We start from the raw sequence: 18,656 nt of genomic DNA, 5'->3' as shown, positions 1-18,656 counted from the left end.
TAGCACACATATCATGTGCCTTTAAAGAGAAAGCCAGAAATATTCAGAGAAAACTACTGACTCCCTCAGAGATGTGGGAAGGATGTGAAATTCCATTAATCAGGAACTTTGGCGGTGAATTACAAAGACTAAAGGCATCCTAGAGTCTTCCCCCATGTATCATCCTGCATATGTACAATAAAGATCCATCCCTAAGCCACTGGTTCTTCAAAACAATCTCCTTATCCAAGGCCTTCATTTGCTTCTTCTCACCTACAGGATAAAATCCAAACCGCTGTGTTGTGGCCATTCCAGCTGCTGCTCTGTGTCCACAGGAGGATTCAGACATGTCAGGTCATGCTAGGGGAACTGGTGGTGGCAGAGGCTTTCATAGGGACTATAAGAGAAATTGAGGGACCTTGGTTGATAAAAGTCAGACATGGAAAAAAAAAAGACAGTGCACACAAGCTTAGTCCCATACCAATGCCTTTTATTGGGCTGTCACTGAGATGGGCTATTGCCAGATTCCCAGGCAAGGCGGCTGACTGCAAGGAACAAAAAGGCTTATTTTTATAAAAAATATTTGGATGATCAAGGCAGTCTTGTTTGGGGATGTGGGTAATGCAAACAGTGAGGAAAAAGATTGCGTCCTCTTTAGCAGGGAGTCTAGCCAGGCTTCTCCACACTGGTGTGTTATCAAGGTCGGTAATGCAGGCTTGGGCCCAGCTGAACAGCCTCTTCGGGGCAGTGTGGTTTTGACAGATATGTATGGGAAGATGGCAGTGGAGGCTTTGATAGCATAGGAAGCACCAGTGCCATGGCAGTGTGGTGGACCTCAGAGGCAATGGCTGCTCCCATGCCCATGGAAACGTGGAGCAAGTGAAGAGAAAAATGAGCATTCCACAAGGCAGTCAGAGAACTGGCTTACTAGGTACACAAAGGGCCCACTCTAAGGACATCCAGAGTATTTAATTCATCCATTCAATAGTTACTGGACACCTACTATTTACGCAGTAAACAAAATTAACAAAGTTCCTGACATCATAGAGCTTACATTCCAATGAAAGAGACAAAAGACCATTAGACAAATATATAAGTAATGTTAAATAGTGGTAAATGCTATAAGAAAATAAAAACAGATGTGTGTATACATACTACTTTAGATAGTGTTTTGGGGGAGAGATTTTGCATTTCTTTAATTGTGAATCAGAGTGGAATTATGTTATTATCATACTCCTTTTTCCTCCTAGGCTATTGTAGCTGTGAGACCCTCAAGGCCATCTACACTATTCCCACAACTCTCAGAGTCCACATGCTTTGGCTGTGAAGGATGACAAGTCATCCATTCATACAAAGAAGGAAGTAGGCTGAGACCAAGGTCTGGGTCAGTGAACTAATGCCGTTGTCAACAAGAAGGTGACACAGAAGTTACCGCTGTAGTGGCTAAAGAGATAGTTGAAATCTCGTCCTAGTCCAGGCTGGTATTGGTGTCCATGGGTTCACCCAGGTGGATAATAAGGAATCTCTGGTCACAGATGCTTTCAGTGACAAATAGATAGAAGATCTTGGTTCTAAGAGGATCCACCCATAGGACCATAACAATGCAGACACCCACAGAAGAGAACAGTAACCTGGAGTAAGTAGGCAAGGGCTAGGAAAGTTGTCAATGACCCATTCATTCAATAAGTATTTATTAAGATCCTCCTATGTGCTAGGCTCTGTGCTACATGTTAGGAATACAGTGATAAACTCTCAAAGACCCTTCCCTTATGGAGCTTATAGTTCACTAAGTCCCAGCCCAGAGAGCTGTAGATTCATCCTAGCCAAGAACTGCAGCACAAACTAGGAACCATGTCTAGTTGTAGAGACTGAGTCAGATATCCTGGATGGTATCTGCAGTTTTATGGCCCCACAGAGAAATGCTGAGAACCCCATCCAAATGAAAGGATTGAGCAGTAGGTAAGGATGGAGACCTAGAACACCATCAAAATTGGTTTTCATTGACTCAGAGTAAGAATGGGGGTTGAAAGCAATCTATCCATGGCTGAACAGGTTTGGGAGCAGCCAGTGTCTACCAGAGTCCCTGAATATTAGTGCAGCTCAGCTATCAAACCATGTAGCCAGCAGCCGAAGAAAAAGACTCACAGACACTCCGCCCCTCTTGTTTTGGCTCCTTCCCGTACTCTCACTACCACCACCTGCCCTCTCTCTTCTCCCTCACTAAATCCATCATAGGGATGTCCCTTAGACATGATGACTGAATTCTGCTTCTTCTGTTTTGACCCCTGGCTGGTTGGATTTAGCTTGTACTCGTTCTCAGACTCCTTAGGCTTTTAACCATTTGGGGTAAAATTCCTACCCTGAATATTCATGGCTGTAGGCCTTCATGTCCACCTACCTGGCCTGCATTCTTGGTCAAATCCACATCAGCAACCTTTAAGAGAGGACTGATCATTTTGCCATGAACCCACAGCTCCAGGGGCAAGCCGTTACTATGGCAACGTGGATGATCTAGCAGGCACACAGCTGTCACTCTGCTTGGGGACTATGAGGGCTCAGGGAGGGGAACACCAGCCTCCTTGGGGAGATAACAGCCCTTGTGGGCCAATTACCAAAGGGGAGGGCAAAATGCCTCCCTCACAGGCCCTGGGGCCTGTAGTCCCTCCCCCTCCCCGGGGCTGCTTCTTCTATTCCTGCCCCTGGAGAGATTTGAAGAGAATCCAGAGAAATTGCCAGGTTTTATTATTCAGCTTTAAACCTGCATGTTGATTCTCTAGAGAGGCCAAAGGGATGACATTTCTCCTTTTTTCCTAACCAAAGATGTGTAAAGATGATGGTACCACTGGTGTGACCTGGTAATACCTCTGGGAAGATAACAAGATTTCTGTCCTCAAAGAGACTTGGAGACCAAATCCATCATACTTCTCATTTCTGTTCACACTGGCCAAGGTTCAAAGTGTAACCTCCACCCCCATGCCCACATAGTCAATCGATCCACTTCCATGCTATCATTCTCATGAAGCTTTGTACATCCTTCTGTCCCAGCCTTCCACCTCTCCTCTCCTTCTCCTCATTCTCTTCCGCTCTGGCCTCTTGAATGCTTTCTTCATAATTAGAAAATTGCCCTACCCACACAATTTCTTCTCTAACCCTGATTCATGTCCTGCCTCCAACCTTGCTAAAGCTGGCCTCTTGCCTGAGGACACTACTTTTCCTGCACCCTTGTCATGTGGCAACTATTTTCTCCTACCCTTTGTATTAATATTATATTTCAGTTCAACAAGGTGGGTTCATATCTCTATGGGAAATAAAATAAATTGCAAATAATAGGAAAGTCATCTAACACTGGCTTCATTAAGTAGAGTTCATTTTTCTTCATACAGTCAGAAATCTGGATGCAGATAGACTGCTGGTATTGGATCGGTGGCCAGTGAAAATCAGGACTTGCATCTTTGTAGTTATCTTTGCCATTTCCTCATACTGTGTTTCTTACCTCTCAGATACAATATGGCCCCTGTAGCCCAGCCATCATGTCTGAATACCAGGCAAGAAGAGAGAAGGGGCCAAGAGTGTTGCCTGCATCAGGAAAGCTAAAACATTCCCAGAAACAGTGCAATTAAGCTCAGGTCTTATGAGGTGTGTGTGCCACGTGGCCATCCCTACATGCAAGGTAACCTAGGAAGGTAGGTATATTTAGTCAGCATATTGTACTCCAGAACAAAATCAGGATTTTGTTAGTTAGAAAGAAAAGGGATGAAGATACTGGGCAGAGAACAAGCAGTGTCTGCCATAGTGTCCGCCCTATTCCCTCACATTATATTTCACTGTCTTGTTAAAACTATGCTCCTTCGCACTCATGCCATTAGGTTTTCTGCTCTACTCCCCACTGTTTTTGTTGTCATTTACTGGGGGATCCTCTCATTCATAATGTGCACTGGCAATGGGCAAAAAGCCCACCATTCTGCAGGGCAAGTCAGTTGCCTGCCCCCTACACGTAAGCCTTGATCAGTATGGACAACTGCTTGGTTCTCAGCTCTTCACCCTCTGCTCTCACCCTCACTCAGTCAGTCTTTACTCTCATCTTCTGTCTCAGTTTAGTTGTCACAGCCTCTTGGCCTCCATTTACTACTGCTCAAAGAGAAGTTCACATTCAAGGTGCCCCAACTTGAATTTAATGTCTATCTTGCTCATCACCACCCCCTCAGCTGGGCCTTGTTTCCTGTGAGCAGGCTGGACGAGTTGGCGAAGGTTCCAGGGGTCAGGAGACCCCAGGTCCTCCAGGCTCCCTTGCTGATTTGACACACTTCTCCATCTTGATTTGCAACATTTTCTCTGAGATATAATTTTTAAATTCACTCTGCTGCTCCACATATCACAACTGTAGCCAAGAGGTGCTTTCTCTTCTCTCTCATTTGTTAACAGTCCTGGGAAGAGGCATAGTGATGAGAATGTTGGGCAATGGTTTAACAATACTAATAAAAAATACTATTATATAAAGGATTCATGTAATTGATTTGTGCACTACTATTCCCCGAATGCTACTGAGAGCAAAGAGTTGGCAGCATTTTTTATTGCTTGGAATTTAAACTTTAGATTTAACAAACAGTAGATACCAAATAGTCTTAGATATGTCCAGTAAATGGGGGAAAAAAACAGTTTATTCTTACATAAAGTTTGATCCTGTTACATGTAGCTCATCATTTCAATCTGTCAAGATATTTTGTGATACCCAGATTGTGCCATTCAATGTATTTTCCATGCTTTCTTGCTCCGTGTAACAATTTTCACACATATATAAGGAAGTGTAAGAGGTTGCCCCTAGAACTGGGAAAAGAAATATTCCTCTGAGAACTGAAATATTTCATAATTAATAATCATCAGATTATAAGATTAACTTTCATCAGATGTAACCCATCCTAACAGATAGTTATATATAATCTGTAAGTAATAGATGATGAAGACTGGATCCCTAACTAGTTAACAATAAAAAAAGTGGTAACCTACTCAATTGTTGTGTAACTAAAAGGTAATCTCTCTCTCTCTCTTTTTCTCTCTCTCTCTCTCCCCGCTCTGCTGCCCCGCCCCTTCATAACTGGAGAGTGAAGCCAGGCCTGATTAGCAGAGGTCTCCATATAGTAGGGATCTCACTCTCTCAAGATACAGGAACCAGAACCTGCAGTTCCAGCTACTCAGGAGGAAAAAAAAAAGATATGGGAACCCAGCAGATGAACCAGCTCCTCTGAGGGAAGCTGGACAGTTGGGGCTGTGACAACATACCACACTCAAAGGGGCAGGTTCTTCTCAGCTCCAACAGACTGATGTCTTTTGGAGACTATGGACCCAGTGTAGGCAGAGAATCCAGAAGTGACTGGGCAAACCAAAACAAAACAAATTTGTAGACCACTAAGAACCTCTGGTATGAAGTTAATAATCAAGGCATTGGACAGTAATAACCTGTCCCTATATCAACCAGTGGGACCTATGAGTCACAGTGTGACATCTCTCCCATTTGTGTCACAAGGGAGGTGAGTTCCACTGTGGGGCAGGCTCAGTGAATATTCCTTGGAGATTATCCAGTTTTATTTGCTATAATTTTATGCTCACCAAAAAAATTTCTGCTTACTAATTAATTTGATTTTACAATAAACTTTATTTATTTATTTTTATTTCAGAGTATTACACACATATGGTAGTAAAACTCAGCGGAAACCAAGCAGGTGGGAGTCGGGAGGAGGCAACAGATAAATTCACACCTAACAGGTACAATGCATGCTATATTGGTGATGGGCACACTTATAACTTTGGCTCAAATGGTATAATAAACTTTATAACTAGCAAGAGGGTGATCTAAACAAGGAGATATGACTATTTTAGTCTCTGGAAAGGGGTATCCCTATATATCTATAAATCAGCATTCTATTTTCTACTGAACTCTGAAGTGTGTTTAGCGTTTGTCTGCCTTATAGAGCTTGAACAGCTCTGGGTAAGCTGACAAAACATGATTCTGGTGCTGAAAAGTTGAGTATGTGATTCTGATTAACAGTGACCTAAGTTTGTGTGCCCCCCACCCCCAGAAACCAACCAGTTGAACTTCTTTTTGTAAATGTGTCAGGCACTGTTTTGTTAGTCAATGAGGTTAAATCCTAAGCCCTGTCATTGGTTCAGCTTCGCAATTTAAAACTCTTTTATCTTATCCTTTGATTTCAAGTTCCTAGATTTTTCTTTCTGTGTCCTTGCCCCCTTTAAACTTCCACCCGTCTAGCAACTAAGTGCTTTTTGGGTACCTACAAGTCTTCTAAAGTTGTCTTTACTTTTCTGCTTTACCTCTTCACCTTTCTCTTGTTTTATTTCTTTCATTACTTTTTGTTCTTTTAATTGGGAAACCCACTTGCTTCCTTAATGATGTGTTTTTTTTTTTTTTTTTTTTTGAGACAGAGTCTCACTCTGTTGCCCAGGCTAGAGTGAGTGCCATGGCGTCAGCCTAGCTCACAGCAACCTCAAACTCCTGAGCTCAAGCGATCCTCCTGTCTCAGCCTCCCGAGTAGCTGGGACTACAGGCATGCGCCACCATGCCCGGCTAATTTTTTCTATATATATTTTTAGCTGTCCATATAATTTCTTTCTATTTTTAGTAGAGGTGGGGTCTCGCTCTTGCTCAGGCTGATCCTTAATGATGTTATTAAGATCCCATATGTTATAGGTTCTTTAGGACTGGAACATCCCTTCAGAGCAAAACTGACCACTAGCCATATATGATTACTTAAAGTTAGCAGAGGTAAATAGATGTTTCAATCCACGTGAAATATGGCTGATATGATGTGCTATATGTATAAAATGCACACCAGATTTAGAAGACTTAATTGAAAAAGAATGTAAAATATGTCATTAATATTTTTTTATATTGATCACATGTTGGAATGACAATATTTTGGCTTAGTTATATTAGGTTAAATAAATGTACTATTAAAATTAATTTCATCTATTTTTTTTTAACGTGGCTACTATAATAGAAAATTTAAAAGTACATATTTGGCTAGCAATCTAATTCTATTGGTTAGTGCTGTTTGAGAGTCTTAATGTCTGTATTCCTTACATCTGTAAAAGTATAAATTCTGTAGTAAATACCCAATTTGAATGAAAAAATCCCAAAATTAATCCTCCATTTCTCTTTTCTCTATCCTGATCCACCTTCCCAAGTCATTCTCATCTTTCCTTTTAAGAGGCTAAAAGAGAGGGGAAATTTTTCTTTTCTGATTCAGAAGGAGGCCTAAGACAAATACATTTAAGTGTAATGGGGATATAAGAAAACTGGAAGTAAGCAAGACAATCTGCAGACAATCTGTTAACAAAACACAGTAATATATACACCTGGACAAGCATCAATCCCATGAGGAAACCTAGCAACTTTAATTACTTCACCTACAGGCACTACACTGAGAATTGTTTCTTTCCACTTGAGTGGAAGCATGCTGCTATGCCAGAGTGAGCTGTCAGGAGTTTTGCTTCTCTTATATCAGAACTGTCTTCTGAGGTTCACTTTTATATGTGTTATGTAAATGATAATTAATACATGTAGCACACTGATAACAATAATGAGCACAGGATTGGGGAGTCAGAGAGATCTAGGCTTGATTCTGGCTTTGCTATTTGCTAACTCAATGGGCTTGGGCCGGCAGTTTCGCCTCTGGAGCCCTACCTGCTAATGTGTAAAATAGGAATCGTAGGACCACAGCTTTCGATGGGTTAACACCCTGCCTCTGCTCCTAGCCATTCTCTCACTTTTAAATTCTGCTCTGCTGCAAATATGATTGTGTCTCTCTTGCCAAAGAAATTTTATTCCTCACCTTAAGCCCTCTGAAAAGAACATTGAGGGGACCACTGAACTGTGCATTTGACATTTGTCCTCTGCAATTTTTGTGAACCTAAGGGACTGTTCTCTGATTCAGACTGGAGAACTTACAAGGTGGAGAACTGTGGCTTGCAGAGTGTATCCATGGTGGACAAGGAGAGAAGGCTGGTTAGGAAATACCTGCACTAGAGTATGTACAGGCAAAGGACATCTGTGGATTTCTGGCAGACCAAATGTAGGGAGAGAAAGCCACCAATGAGCTATCTTTTTGGTTTTGTTTTTTGAGACGGGGTCTCGCTTTCTTACTCAAGCTTGAGTGCAGTGGCCCAATCATAGCTCACTGCAGCCCTAAACTCCTGGGCTCAAGTGATCCTTCTGCGCTAGCCTCTCAAAGTGCTGTGATTACAGGCATGAGCCACACTGTGCCCAGCCACTATGAGCTATCTATATTAAAGGGACTTTGCCCAAAAGTGCAAAATGGATACCAACTGTGAGGGACTCCTTGTAGAATACCAAAAACCAGGGCTTGCAGAAGGAACATAAACAGTTAAGGAGGTTCCTGGTGCTAAAGGATCTTTGAGGAACCCTTGGATGTGACCCAAGAAAAGGGGTCAACTTTTAAACGATCTGTCAACCCACAAAAACAGCAGTGAAGAGTAAGCTTTATACTTGGAGGATATAGGCCCATATACTTAAAATGGTTTATAATTCATCCTTTTCCAGCCATATTTCAACCTCTTTCCCTGGATAGCTATATAAAACTTCCTGAGGAACCTGAACTCATCTATTCATGTTAGGCTGACATTCTAGGCTAGTACCTATCTGGGGAACCTCTGGTCTTCTGAGTAATTCCTGTTTCATGCAAAATTTTCCCAGGGCCAGTGGGTCAGTAGGTAAAGATAAGATGCCCCTTAGGAACAGTATTGAATGGGACTTACATTATTCGACAATAATATGTGCCTATCTGCTATAATAATCAGCACCATGTGGAAAATTCAAGCATAGCATAGAACACAGTGGCTTACAGGCTAAATCCATCATGTTAAGCTGCCCTTTGTCAGTTTAAAGACTCATTGTGGAATAGACAAAGGAAAGCAAGAGGGTAAGGTGGCGACTGGGGAATAAGACTATTCTGTGTGACATATTTGAATGCATACCAATGAATAATGAGGTATTAATTGCTATGGGCCAAAGGATCATCTTTCACTGGGGGAGTTTGAAGTGGGCTTCATACATGAGTTCAGATTCTAAGGACTGTCAGGAGGTGAGTATCAGAAGATGAAGGGCCTGGGAATTCCATATTTGGAAAGGAGTAGAGCTAGCTGGGGCAAGGGGTTAAGGAGAAAACCTTGGATTCATAACTGGGAATGGATCGAAAAGGTCTCAAATGCCAGGGTGAGGGAGCTAATGCCCATGGGAAGTCCATGTAGTAAAATAATGATTTTCAGGGAAACTTTTTAGGGTAATAAAGTTCTCACTCTTTGTTGAGTGTGTGTGTGTGTTGAGAGGGCTAAAGAATTCATGTCATGGCTGGGCACGGTGGCTCATGCCTCTAATCCTAGCACTCTGGGAGGCCGAGGTGGGCGGATCGTTTGAGCTCAGGAGTTCCAGACCAGCCTGAGCAAGAGTGAGACCCCGTCTCTACTAAAAAAATACAAAGAAATTACCTGGACAACTAAAAATATATAGAAAAAATTAGCCAGGCATGATGGCGCATTCCTGTAATCCCAGCTACTCCGGAGGCTGAGGCAGAAGGATCGCTTGAGCCCCCGAGTTTGAGGTTGCTGTGAGCTAGGCTGACGCCACGGCACTCTAGCCTGGGCAACAGAGGGAGACTCTGCCTCAGGAAAAAAAAAAAAAAAAAAGAATTCATGTCAGACTGTCTCGAGACAGGGAGTAAAGAAGGGAGAACAAGGAGAGAGCTATTCCTTACCCTTCTTTCCAAACACCAGGGGCACACTATTGACACATTTTGATTTTAACGTAAAAAATCCTTATGAGTAGATAATATTTTAAGTGCTTCAAAAGTGTTTCAGTTGGATGTGCTTGCCTAGGTACTCCAAGGGAAGAATTTAGGTTACATTTCTCCCTCAGACTAGGGGTATTTGACTGAGTAGCAGTACAGGGTATTCCCAAAGTACCACTAATGATGCAGTCATCAATCCATCCACACATCACCCACCTAGCATCTATCCCATGAGCCAACATTTTTTTTTTTGAATACTCATCATGTGTTGGGTCTCATGTTGTGTATCTGAGTTGTAACAATGAATAAAACTGTCCTTACTAGTGAATGTCAGTGAGTTGGGGATGGAAGAGATAGATGAAACAAAAATAGTGAAACTTTGATCATTGTCACAGCTGGGAGATGACTACGTTTTATCAGTTTTCTGCTGTTTAAGAATTTTCTTAATAAAGTTATATAATAAAAACTACCCTTTCTCTTAAGCAAGAGAGGTAGATTTGATAGATGCCTATATCACATGAAGTTAAACTCAGGGTATTAACGGAAGAGAGTCCCAGGGGCAAGGTGGGGAATGCCTCCTGGCGGCAGTTTACTGTTCTCTAGGAGTACTTGTTCAGATTAAGGAAGCCCCAAATTACAAATCTGACTCAGCCTCCAGCTGGGTTTGGAGGTGCTCAGAGGTCAGGGTCAGGAGTGAGGAGCTAGCCTCTACCGCGTTGCCATCGCCTTATCTACGTCCTTCCTTCCCCTTTCCTTTAAGTCAGCAAAAGTAAGTAGATACTCAGATTCAACCATTTCCAGAGCACCTACTATGTATCAGGCACTGTACAAAGGCTTCCAGTAAGATTCTGCCTGCACGATCTTACAGATGACCTCCGGGAGTCGGAGACATTCCTTAGGTGGTGGGGAACGTGACACAATTAGGCAAGGACAGGTTAGAAACCAAGTCCTTCCAACTCCAAGGACGGGGAGAATAGGTTCGAAACTTGAAATCAAACAGTGGTAGGTTTAAATCCCGACTAGCTTCGTGGCTTTGAACAAGTCACTGAACCTCCCTGAGCTGACTCAATTTCTCCAGCTATAAAAAGGGTACAGTAAAACCTTACAAGGTTGTTGTAAGGACCAGAGATTCTGACTGTCAAGATCCTGGCGAGAAGCGAAGGCTCGGGAAATGGCAGCCATCATTCTTGGCCAAGTGCAGGCGCATTCTCCCGGTGCGCCTCTGCGGGTCCCTCAGGACAGACGGATCCCGCTTCCGTGGCTCCGGTCTCGCAGTGCTCCCGGCAGGTGGCCCAGCATCTCGGTGCCCACGCCCCGAAGCGAGCCCGGAGCGAGGGCGGGTTGGATGTCCAAGATCTCCCCTGGAGGATCACCCCCACCCCCATCCTCGCGCCCGGCGCAGGTAAGGTTTCCGGCCCAGGCCACCGGGACAGCGACCTCTGGGGAGGTCGAGACGAAGTGGGCAGGCTGGAGCCAGGAGGGGCTTCCTGAGGGCGCTCCCTCCCTCGCCTAGGTTCACCCCTGGGCCAACCTCGGCGCCCGGGCCCGCGGGCTGCGCGCTCTGCGGCTGCGAAAACCCGGAGCGGCGGATCGGAGCTCGCTCACCGCGCTCGCAGCCAACTCCTCCGCGGTCCGGCCGCCGAGCTGGGCATGCTCAGTGCGGCCGCCGCGCCGCCGTCCGCCAACTCCGGAGCTCGCGCTCCCAGGCCGTGGGGGAGAGAACGCCGGCGGCGAGCCGGCGTCGCTCGCCGCCCCCAGACAAGTGGCAAACTTCGCAGCGTCCCCAGAGCTCCTCCGGGCGAGGCAGATACATCACTAATAAAATCAAATTCAGTCTCCCCCATCCCAACCCCAATGATGGAGGCTGCGGCCGCCGGAGTGACCCCACCGCCGCCGGCCCTTGCCCGATAGCCGGGGACCAACAGGTAAACTGTTGGGGGTTGGGGGGTGGAGGAGCTGTGGCCGGGGGAAGGGCGGCGGGCAGGAGGAGCCCGAGACGCCAGCGGGTTGACTGCCCCCGTCGGCGATCACGGCCATCCCTTCTTACCCCGCTTCCCCAGCCCCTGGAGGGGCTGCAAAGGGTTAAGTCGGCCCCGCGCCACCGTGAGCGCGGCCCCCTCCAGCCTCCGCGACTGCCAGCAGCGCGACTCGGCGCCTGCCTGGAGCCGCCGAGGGGACCCGAGCCGCGGATGCGCCACCGGAGCCTGGCGGGCGTCTAGGAGGAACCGGCCGTTTTCCACCGCCCGCATCCCTGCGTCTCCTATCCCCTACAGGCCTCCCTCCCTCTGCACCGGCCGGGTCGGTGCCCAGGTGGCGGGGTCTGCAGAGCGCGTGGCGGCGGGGGAAGGGTCCCTGCCAAGGAAGAGGGGCGGGGGCGGGGGCGGGGGAGGGCCGCTCCGCAGCCTCTTCCTCCGGGCGGAGGGCCACCCTAGCCTTGGGCGAGCACTTAAGCCACCCGCCTAGGCGCCAAGAAAAGTTTTTTTTCTCCTCCCTTGCCCCTCCCCCACCCCTATCCTGCCCCCAGCTGGGGTGGGTTTGGGTCCATTGGTGAAAAAAGTCACACGTTCCCATCAGCTGCTCCTCCCCCTGGGGACAGGGTGGGGGGGACAGGAGGCAGGCGCCTCTGAGGACCCTGGCAGACCTCCAGCCCCTCTGCCGCCGCCACCAGAGCGGTGCGTCCCGGGGCTCGAGCGCAGCCGTGTGCCCGCTGAAGGCTGCCCCCATCAGTGCGTGTCTGCGTGCCGGGCAGCAGCAGCAGCATCCAACCTGCTTTATTCCTGCCTGCAGCGCCACAGCGAGCGAGGAGGGGGAGAGAGAGAGTCTGTCTGCAAAGTGCTGCTCCCTGGTGCTCAGAGGCGGCTGCTCCAGCTCCAACTCTCATTCATTTCGCCGGTTAACATGAGAGATCATGGCCGCCTTCGGGCTTCTCAGCTATGAGCAGAGACCGCTGAAGCGCCCCCGGCTTGGGCCGCCCGACGTCTACCCTCAGGACCCCAAGCAGAAGGAGGTAAGGGCGCCGGCGGCCTCCCCAGCAGCCGGGGCCACGCTCTGCAGCGCTGACCCGAGGCCAAGTTGGCCCAGCAGGCATCGCAGGCGCTGCGGGGGAAGGGTCGGGAGGGGGATTGGAGGCGGGGGCTGGGCTGGGGGGCTGGGGGACCCCCAGGCGGCGGAGACCGAGCGGCTGTCAGTCCCAGCGCTCCACCGGGGCGCTCGCTCTCCGAGTGCCGGGTCGCTTTCGCGTTACCGGGCCTTGCACGGCGCCGCTGGGCGCTTCATGGGCTTCTTCCCTGCTGAAATCCTCCCGCTCGCTCTCCGCTGCTTCTGCCTGTTTTATTTTTCTCCTTGCCGCTTCTGTAAATCCTCGTAAACTTTTTGAAAAATGTTGGAATGCAGTGCATCCGACACTGAGGTCTTGCGTTTTGCGCCAGCTGACCAGGGACGGAGATTGTGTGTGTGTGTGTGGGGGGGTGCTTTTCTCTTCAAATTTTCCAGTTTGGAATCGAAGTCGTTTTTATCAAGGTGATAAATATTTAGCTCTTGAATATACTCCTGTATCCCCTCTCTCCTTTAAAAATCAATATTAAAGAGAAACACTGATTTTCGTCCCTAGAGGCAATTGGCTTAATTGCTGGAGGCTGTTTTGTATATGTAAAAGCAGGCAAGTTGTCTTGGGAGGGAATAGGTCCCAAGATTGCTTATTTCTTTGAATGAAATTAATTGGAGAAACCTTGACTCTTGCACCAGGTACACTAGCTTCAATGGCTAGGGTAACCATGGCATTTTGTAGCTGTGTATGTGTTTGTCAGGAGTTAACAAATAATTATGTAACAACTCTCCAGTTATAATGATCACCCTTGGCTACACAATTTGCCCAGGGACTTGCCTTTTTTTTTTTTTTTGATCACCTGCTACCCAGCTGTGCTTTCTGCGTTTGCCAGCTGCAGCCCACCCATTCTCTGTTTTCTTCAGCTAAACACTAGCTGACCACATTTCAGAACTTATCTTTCTGGGAATCTAAAAACCCTCTACTAAAAGTTTGTAGGTCTACTGATAGCACAAAAAGAGCTTTGTTAAGGCAAGTAGAGGTCCTTAAGACTTTCGTTTTGATAAATGTGTCTGTTTCATTAATAGAGTAAGAATGGTTGTTCTGACTAAACTGTTTTGCTAGTAAAGTGTCTGAGGAATAAGGAGCAGCAACTGCTTTTAGAGATTTAGCACACTAAATATGTTTGAGCATCAGTGGAGTACTTGACTGAAGCTGGGAAGGCTTTACAGGTGGTTCCCAGCAGAGACTTGTAGAAAGGCAGGAGTATGGGATTTTGCAGGTTCTTCCCCACTCATTTCCCCAGCCTGTTACCCTAACTCCGAATGAAGTCAACTGTTAAGGACTGGAAATAATAGAGATGCTAAGGATCAAGTGTAAAGAAAGTTAATAACTTAAAAATTACTGGCAGGAAATTCTTAAAGTTTTGGTAGGGACAGGGACACTCACGAAGGGACATGATCTTTATCATCTTGTAATTAATGTCTCGCCACAGCTCTTCAGAAGGCAGCATAATTGACACTCCTCAGTTATGGGATGGCAGCTTGGGTGTCACTTGGGCTTATTTAGCACTTATTCCTCAGGTCAGTACACTTTTCAGAATTGGGGTCTCTGTGATTCTGGAAAGAATAATTTTGGATTTCACGGTCTTACAGCATTTATAGATTTCTAAGACAGGAAATGACCTTAGAGGCACCTTTTTCTAACTTTCTTTTCACAAACTGAAACTGAGGCCCAGGAAAGCTTAACTGATGTGACCAAGGTATATGGTAGATAAGCAGAGGAGTTGGACCACCAAACCAGTATTTATGTCAAAACCAATACAGTGTTGAGGATGATTGATGTCAAATTATGTTGTTCTGATGTTACTCCCTTTTCCCCAAGGCAGCCAATGTTTTATCTCTCTTGAGCAGAGAGTCACTTATGTGTGGCTGTAGCCAAATTTGGGTACAATATGGAGCAGGTGCTTGGCTGTTCTTGGGTGGTTGGTGAGCAGAGTTTCCTAGGCATTAGTTATTTGTGTACTGCCTCCCTCAAGATTTCTACCCTATCCCTGTACCACCTATGTATTCTAATGTTTTCTTTAAACTAACTTTTAAGAAACTTTTTGTTTCCTAGGCAGTAATACACGTGAAATTGTGGATTTATTGCAATGTATATGTGTACGTATAAATTTTATTTCAACTGATGTGTACATGTTATTTTTTTCTATTTGATATACATGCACACATATATATGTTTATACATATGAAAATAAAACCATAACTGTTAACACTTTAAGAAGTTCATCTGTGAATCTTAAACCATTGTTGTGTTCCATTAGAGGTATGTGTCCCACATAATGGGAAATGCTGATTTAATGGAGAAAATGTGGGCAGACCTGGATTTGGATTCTGGTTTCAGATCTTTGCAATTGTGTGGCCTTGGGCAAGTTGCATAGCTTCTCATTTGTAATTAGTTTGATTGTGTACTTCAGAAAAAAATATGCAAGCCAACATTTGTGTGAGAAAAGGCTTGCTCTTAGTAAAAGTTATTCTTCTCACTGTTGATGTAATTTTTATTGTTAACCAGTGGTAATAGAGTTCTGGAAAATGGCTCCCAGCAAATAGGGTGGAACCCTTGAATGAAGACCCCCCATAGAGAAGTAGGGGAGGGGAAAGCTGGAAGCTTTAACTGCTTGATGGATTGATTATATTTGAGAGCTTGCTGAACATCAGCATCTCAGAGGACTTTATTATAATACTTTGCCCTCTGGAAACAGACTGTTTTCAAGCCTTTAAAACATGAAATCAGAAAACTAGCAGTCATCCTTGATCCCTCCTCCTCCCTTGTACCCCATCCATCCATCCATCCATGACTGCATCTTGTTTGATCCAATTCCAAAATGTATTTCCAATGTATCCTTTGCTCCCCAGTTTCACCAGTGTGCTAGGTTTCCTTTTGGACTTCAGGCTGACTTTTCTCTGCCCCAGGGCTCTTGCATATGCTCATCTGTCTGCCTGGACACCCATCTGCCTACTCACCTGTCTGCTGCACCCTCTGCTCTCTACTTGATCTTGCCTCCTTACCCTATGGTTAGGAAGGTAGGCACTGAAGCCAGTCTATTTGGGTTGGAATCCAGGGTCTCCTGTTTACGTATTCCTTATTCTCCCCATGCCTCAGTTTTCTTCCTTGTAGAGTGGGGACAATAGTACCACTTGCCCTATGGGGCTGTTAGAAGATTACATGGGTAACGCACGTAAAGCACTTAGAATAGAACCTGCCGTAGACTCAGCCCCCAAATATTTGCTGTCATTAACTGCTGTCAGGCCTGTCTCTTCATCATTCAGGTCTCAGTCCAATGACCTCCTCAGGCCTTTCTGGTGTATCAGGTATGAGATCTGTTTTAGGCAAGGCTGAAGTACCTGGCACCTAGTGCAGTTAGTTCCTAGAATGTGGAGGGCACAAATATTTGTTGGAATGTATGAATAAAAATGGGATGAATGAATAAAAACGGGAAATTTGGTGACTGAGGGGTGTTGGGAAAAGTCTAGCTTAAAGCTGAAAGTATCCTTTGCATTTGCCTTGGAGACTATGAGGCTGGAAGTGAAATTAAACCCAGAATTAGGAAGGAAGAGGAGTTTTACTATGGGTTAAGAGGCTAAAACAATTGAATAGTAAATATATTCAGGAAGTCCGACTAGTTGGAAAAATGGATTGGGGCAGTAGTGAGATTTCTAGGCACCAGGAGCTATAGAGCCCCACCAGCTGGGTCTGAGGGAAGAATGGCCTAGTGTGCAGTGCCGGGGCTGCCCAAGGACAAGTACTGCGTGACCTGGAGAGTTGGTGGTGATCGTGGTGTCTGTATGTGGGTCACCAGAGTAGTGGTTCTCCAACTTCCGAGCACATTTGGATCACTTGGAGGGCTTGCTAAAAACAGATTTTGGGGTCTCAGATTCAGTAGGTTGAGGTGGGGCCCCAGAATTTGCATTCCTAACAAGATCTCAGGTGACCTGCTGCTTCTGGTCCTGGGCCCCACTTGGAGAACCCCAAGCTAAGTAGAAGAAGGCATCCTATTCTGCAGGGCCTAGGGAATCCTGCTTGACACAGGTAGGGCTGGATTAGACTTCTCTGTATGGCAGAAATTTCAGTAGTTTGGTTTAACAGCCAACCCAGCCATGATTTGGTGCACTTTTCCCAGAAGTTGTGCCCTTTCTTAGCTGCAAACTAAAGAAATGGGTCAGGAAGTCTCAGTCCCCCTCCAGTGCTTTTCTTTCTATTGCACTTGGGATAAAACCCAAACTCTTTCCTTTAGCCTTCAGGGCTACCATTCTGGCCCTTGTTCACCTCTACAGTCATGGCCTGCAGCTGGACAGCCTGGCTCTGAATTCTGGCTCTCCCACTTCCTGCCTGTTTGACTCAGTTTCTTCACCTGTGGAATGAGGTTCATATTTGTTCCAACTTCATGGGGTTGCTGGGAAGAGAAAATGAGCTAATGTATGCAAAGTGCATGGAATTGTGTTTGTCACACAGTTGGGACTCAGCGCAGGTCAGCTACTGTTAGCTGATCCCTTGTTAAAGAATTTTGGGGCCTCCCCTTGTACTTACAATAACATCCACAAGACCCTGCCCTCTGATAACTGGGCCTGGAGTCACCCCTTCACACTTACTCTCCCTTCAGGCTGTGTGATGGGATCACTGGCTGCCTCTCTTCCAACAGGCCCAGCTCCTTTGTGTCTAGGTTCCTGTTCCCTCTTCCCTCCTGCAGTCGCGTTTCCTGTCATTTGGTTTTTAGCTCAGAGACTCCCCCCAAAGGGAAGCCTTCCTTGTAGCTCATCTTCCCTCATCCTTGCCAGTTCACCACCCTGTGTTAATATGTTTTGTAATGCTTGCCATTGTCTGAAATGTGATTTTTAAGATGCTTGTTCTTCTCTGCACGGCCTTGGCCTTCTTCCACACTGGGATGTAAGCCTCATGGGAGCAGGGGCTTGGCCGTGGGGTTCACAGCCATGAACTGCCTAGTGCCTGGGCTTAGACTAGTAGGTGCTCAGTGAATGCTTCATGAAGAAATTAATAAGATGTTGAAAGAACTCTTAATAAGCAATTATGAGTATTTAATATTTAACTGTCCCAATGCTTGTTTTATTTTGGTAAATCCTGTTAGTTTTTTTGTTAGCATCTAAAACTCTTAAAACACATGATATGTGTTTTAGAGACAGCTGAGGAGGTGGAAGTTTGTTTCTCATAAGAGGGAGGATGTTGATAAAGTTTCCTGGGAAGAGAGAACTGGTTCTATTGCCTGAGGGACCAAAAGCCTGAGAAGTCTGGGAGACTTTTGATTCTGAAAGCTGTCCACAGGAGACCAGTTGGCTGGCCCCGGGGCCCTTCTGTAGACCTTCCTGAATCCCATTGTTCAGGGAGGAATGGCCATTTATGTTTAACTCTTGCCTCAGGTGAAAAGAGAGCACTGAGTGGGAGGTCCTGCTGCTTCCAGCTGCTCCCAGCAGTGTTGCCACCTAAACTTTGAGGCCAGGGAGGAGGAACTCAAACTGGTTGTCTTTTTTCAGGGTCTGCCCACCCGAGCAGAATCTTCAAAGATGCTTGTTAACAATGCAGTTATGGTGCCCCACCTCCACCCCAGCCCTGCTGAGTCAATTTCTGGGAAAGAAGCTCAGAAATTTGCATTTTAAACAAGCTTTCTAGGTGATTCCTAAACACACTAAGCTTGAGAACTTTCACTTTAGTTTGCTGTCTTTATCTGTATAGAACATTGTAAACCAGGCTCCCCCTTACTATTTGATGTATTAAAATCATTTAGCTTCTGTTCAAAGTATTAGGCC

At 45.9% G+C, this 18,656-nt stretch overlaps 1 protein-coding gene across 1 annotated transcript in view; it reads left to right on the top strand.

Moving 5' to 3' along the window:
* The first annotated feature begins 12,702 nt into the window (after positions 1–12,702).
* The window catches only part of MED12L (mediator complex subunit 12L), a 311,879-nt gene continuing 305,925 nt past the window's right edge, over positions 12,703–18,656 (top strand). Inside the window, exon 1 of the mRNA XM_069472005.1 lies at positions 12,703–12,801. Coding sequence (XP_069328106.1) covers positions 12,703–12,801 — 99 coding nt within the window. The remainder of the gene's footprint in view (positions 12,802–18,656) is intronic.

This window comes from Eulemur rufifrons, chromosome 7 (assembly GCF_041146395.1).
Source record: "Eulemur rufifrons isolate Redbay chromosome 7, OSU_ERuf_1, whole genome shotgun sequence".
NCBI classification, from domain to species: Eukaryota; Metazoa; Chordata; class Mammalia; order Primates; family Lemuridae; genus Eulemur; species Eulemur rufifrons.
Note: the sequence above shows the minus strand (reverse complement) of the source record. Positions and strands in the feature narration are given on the sequence as shown.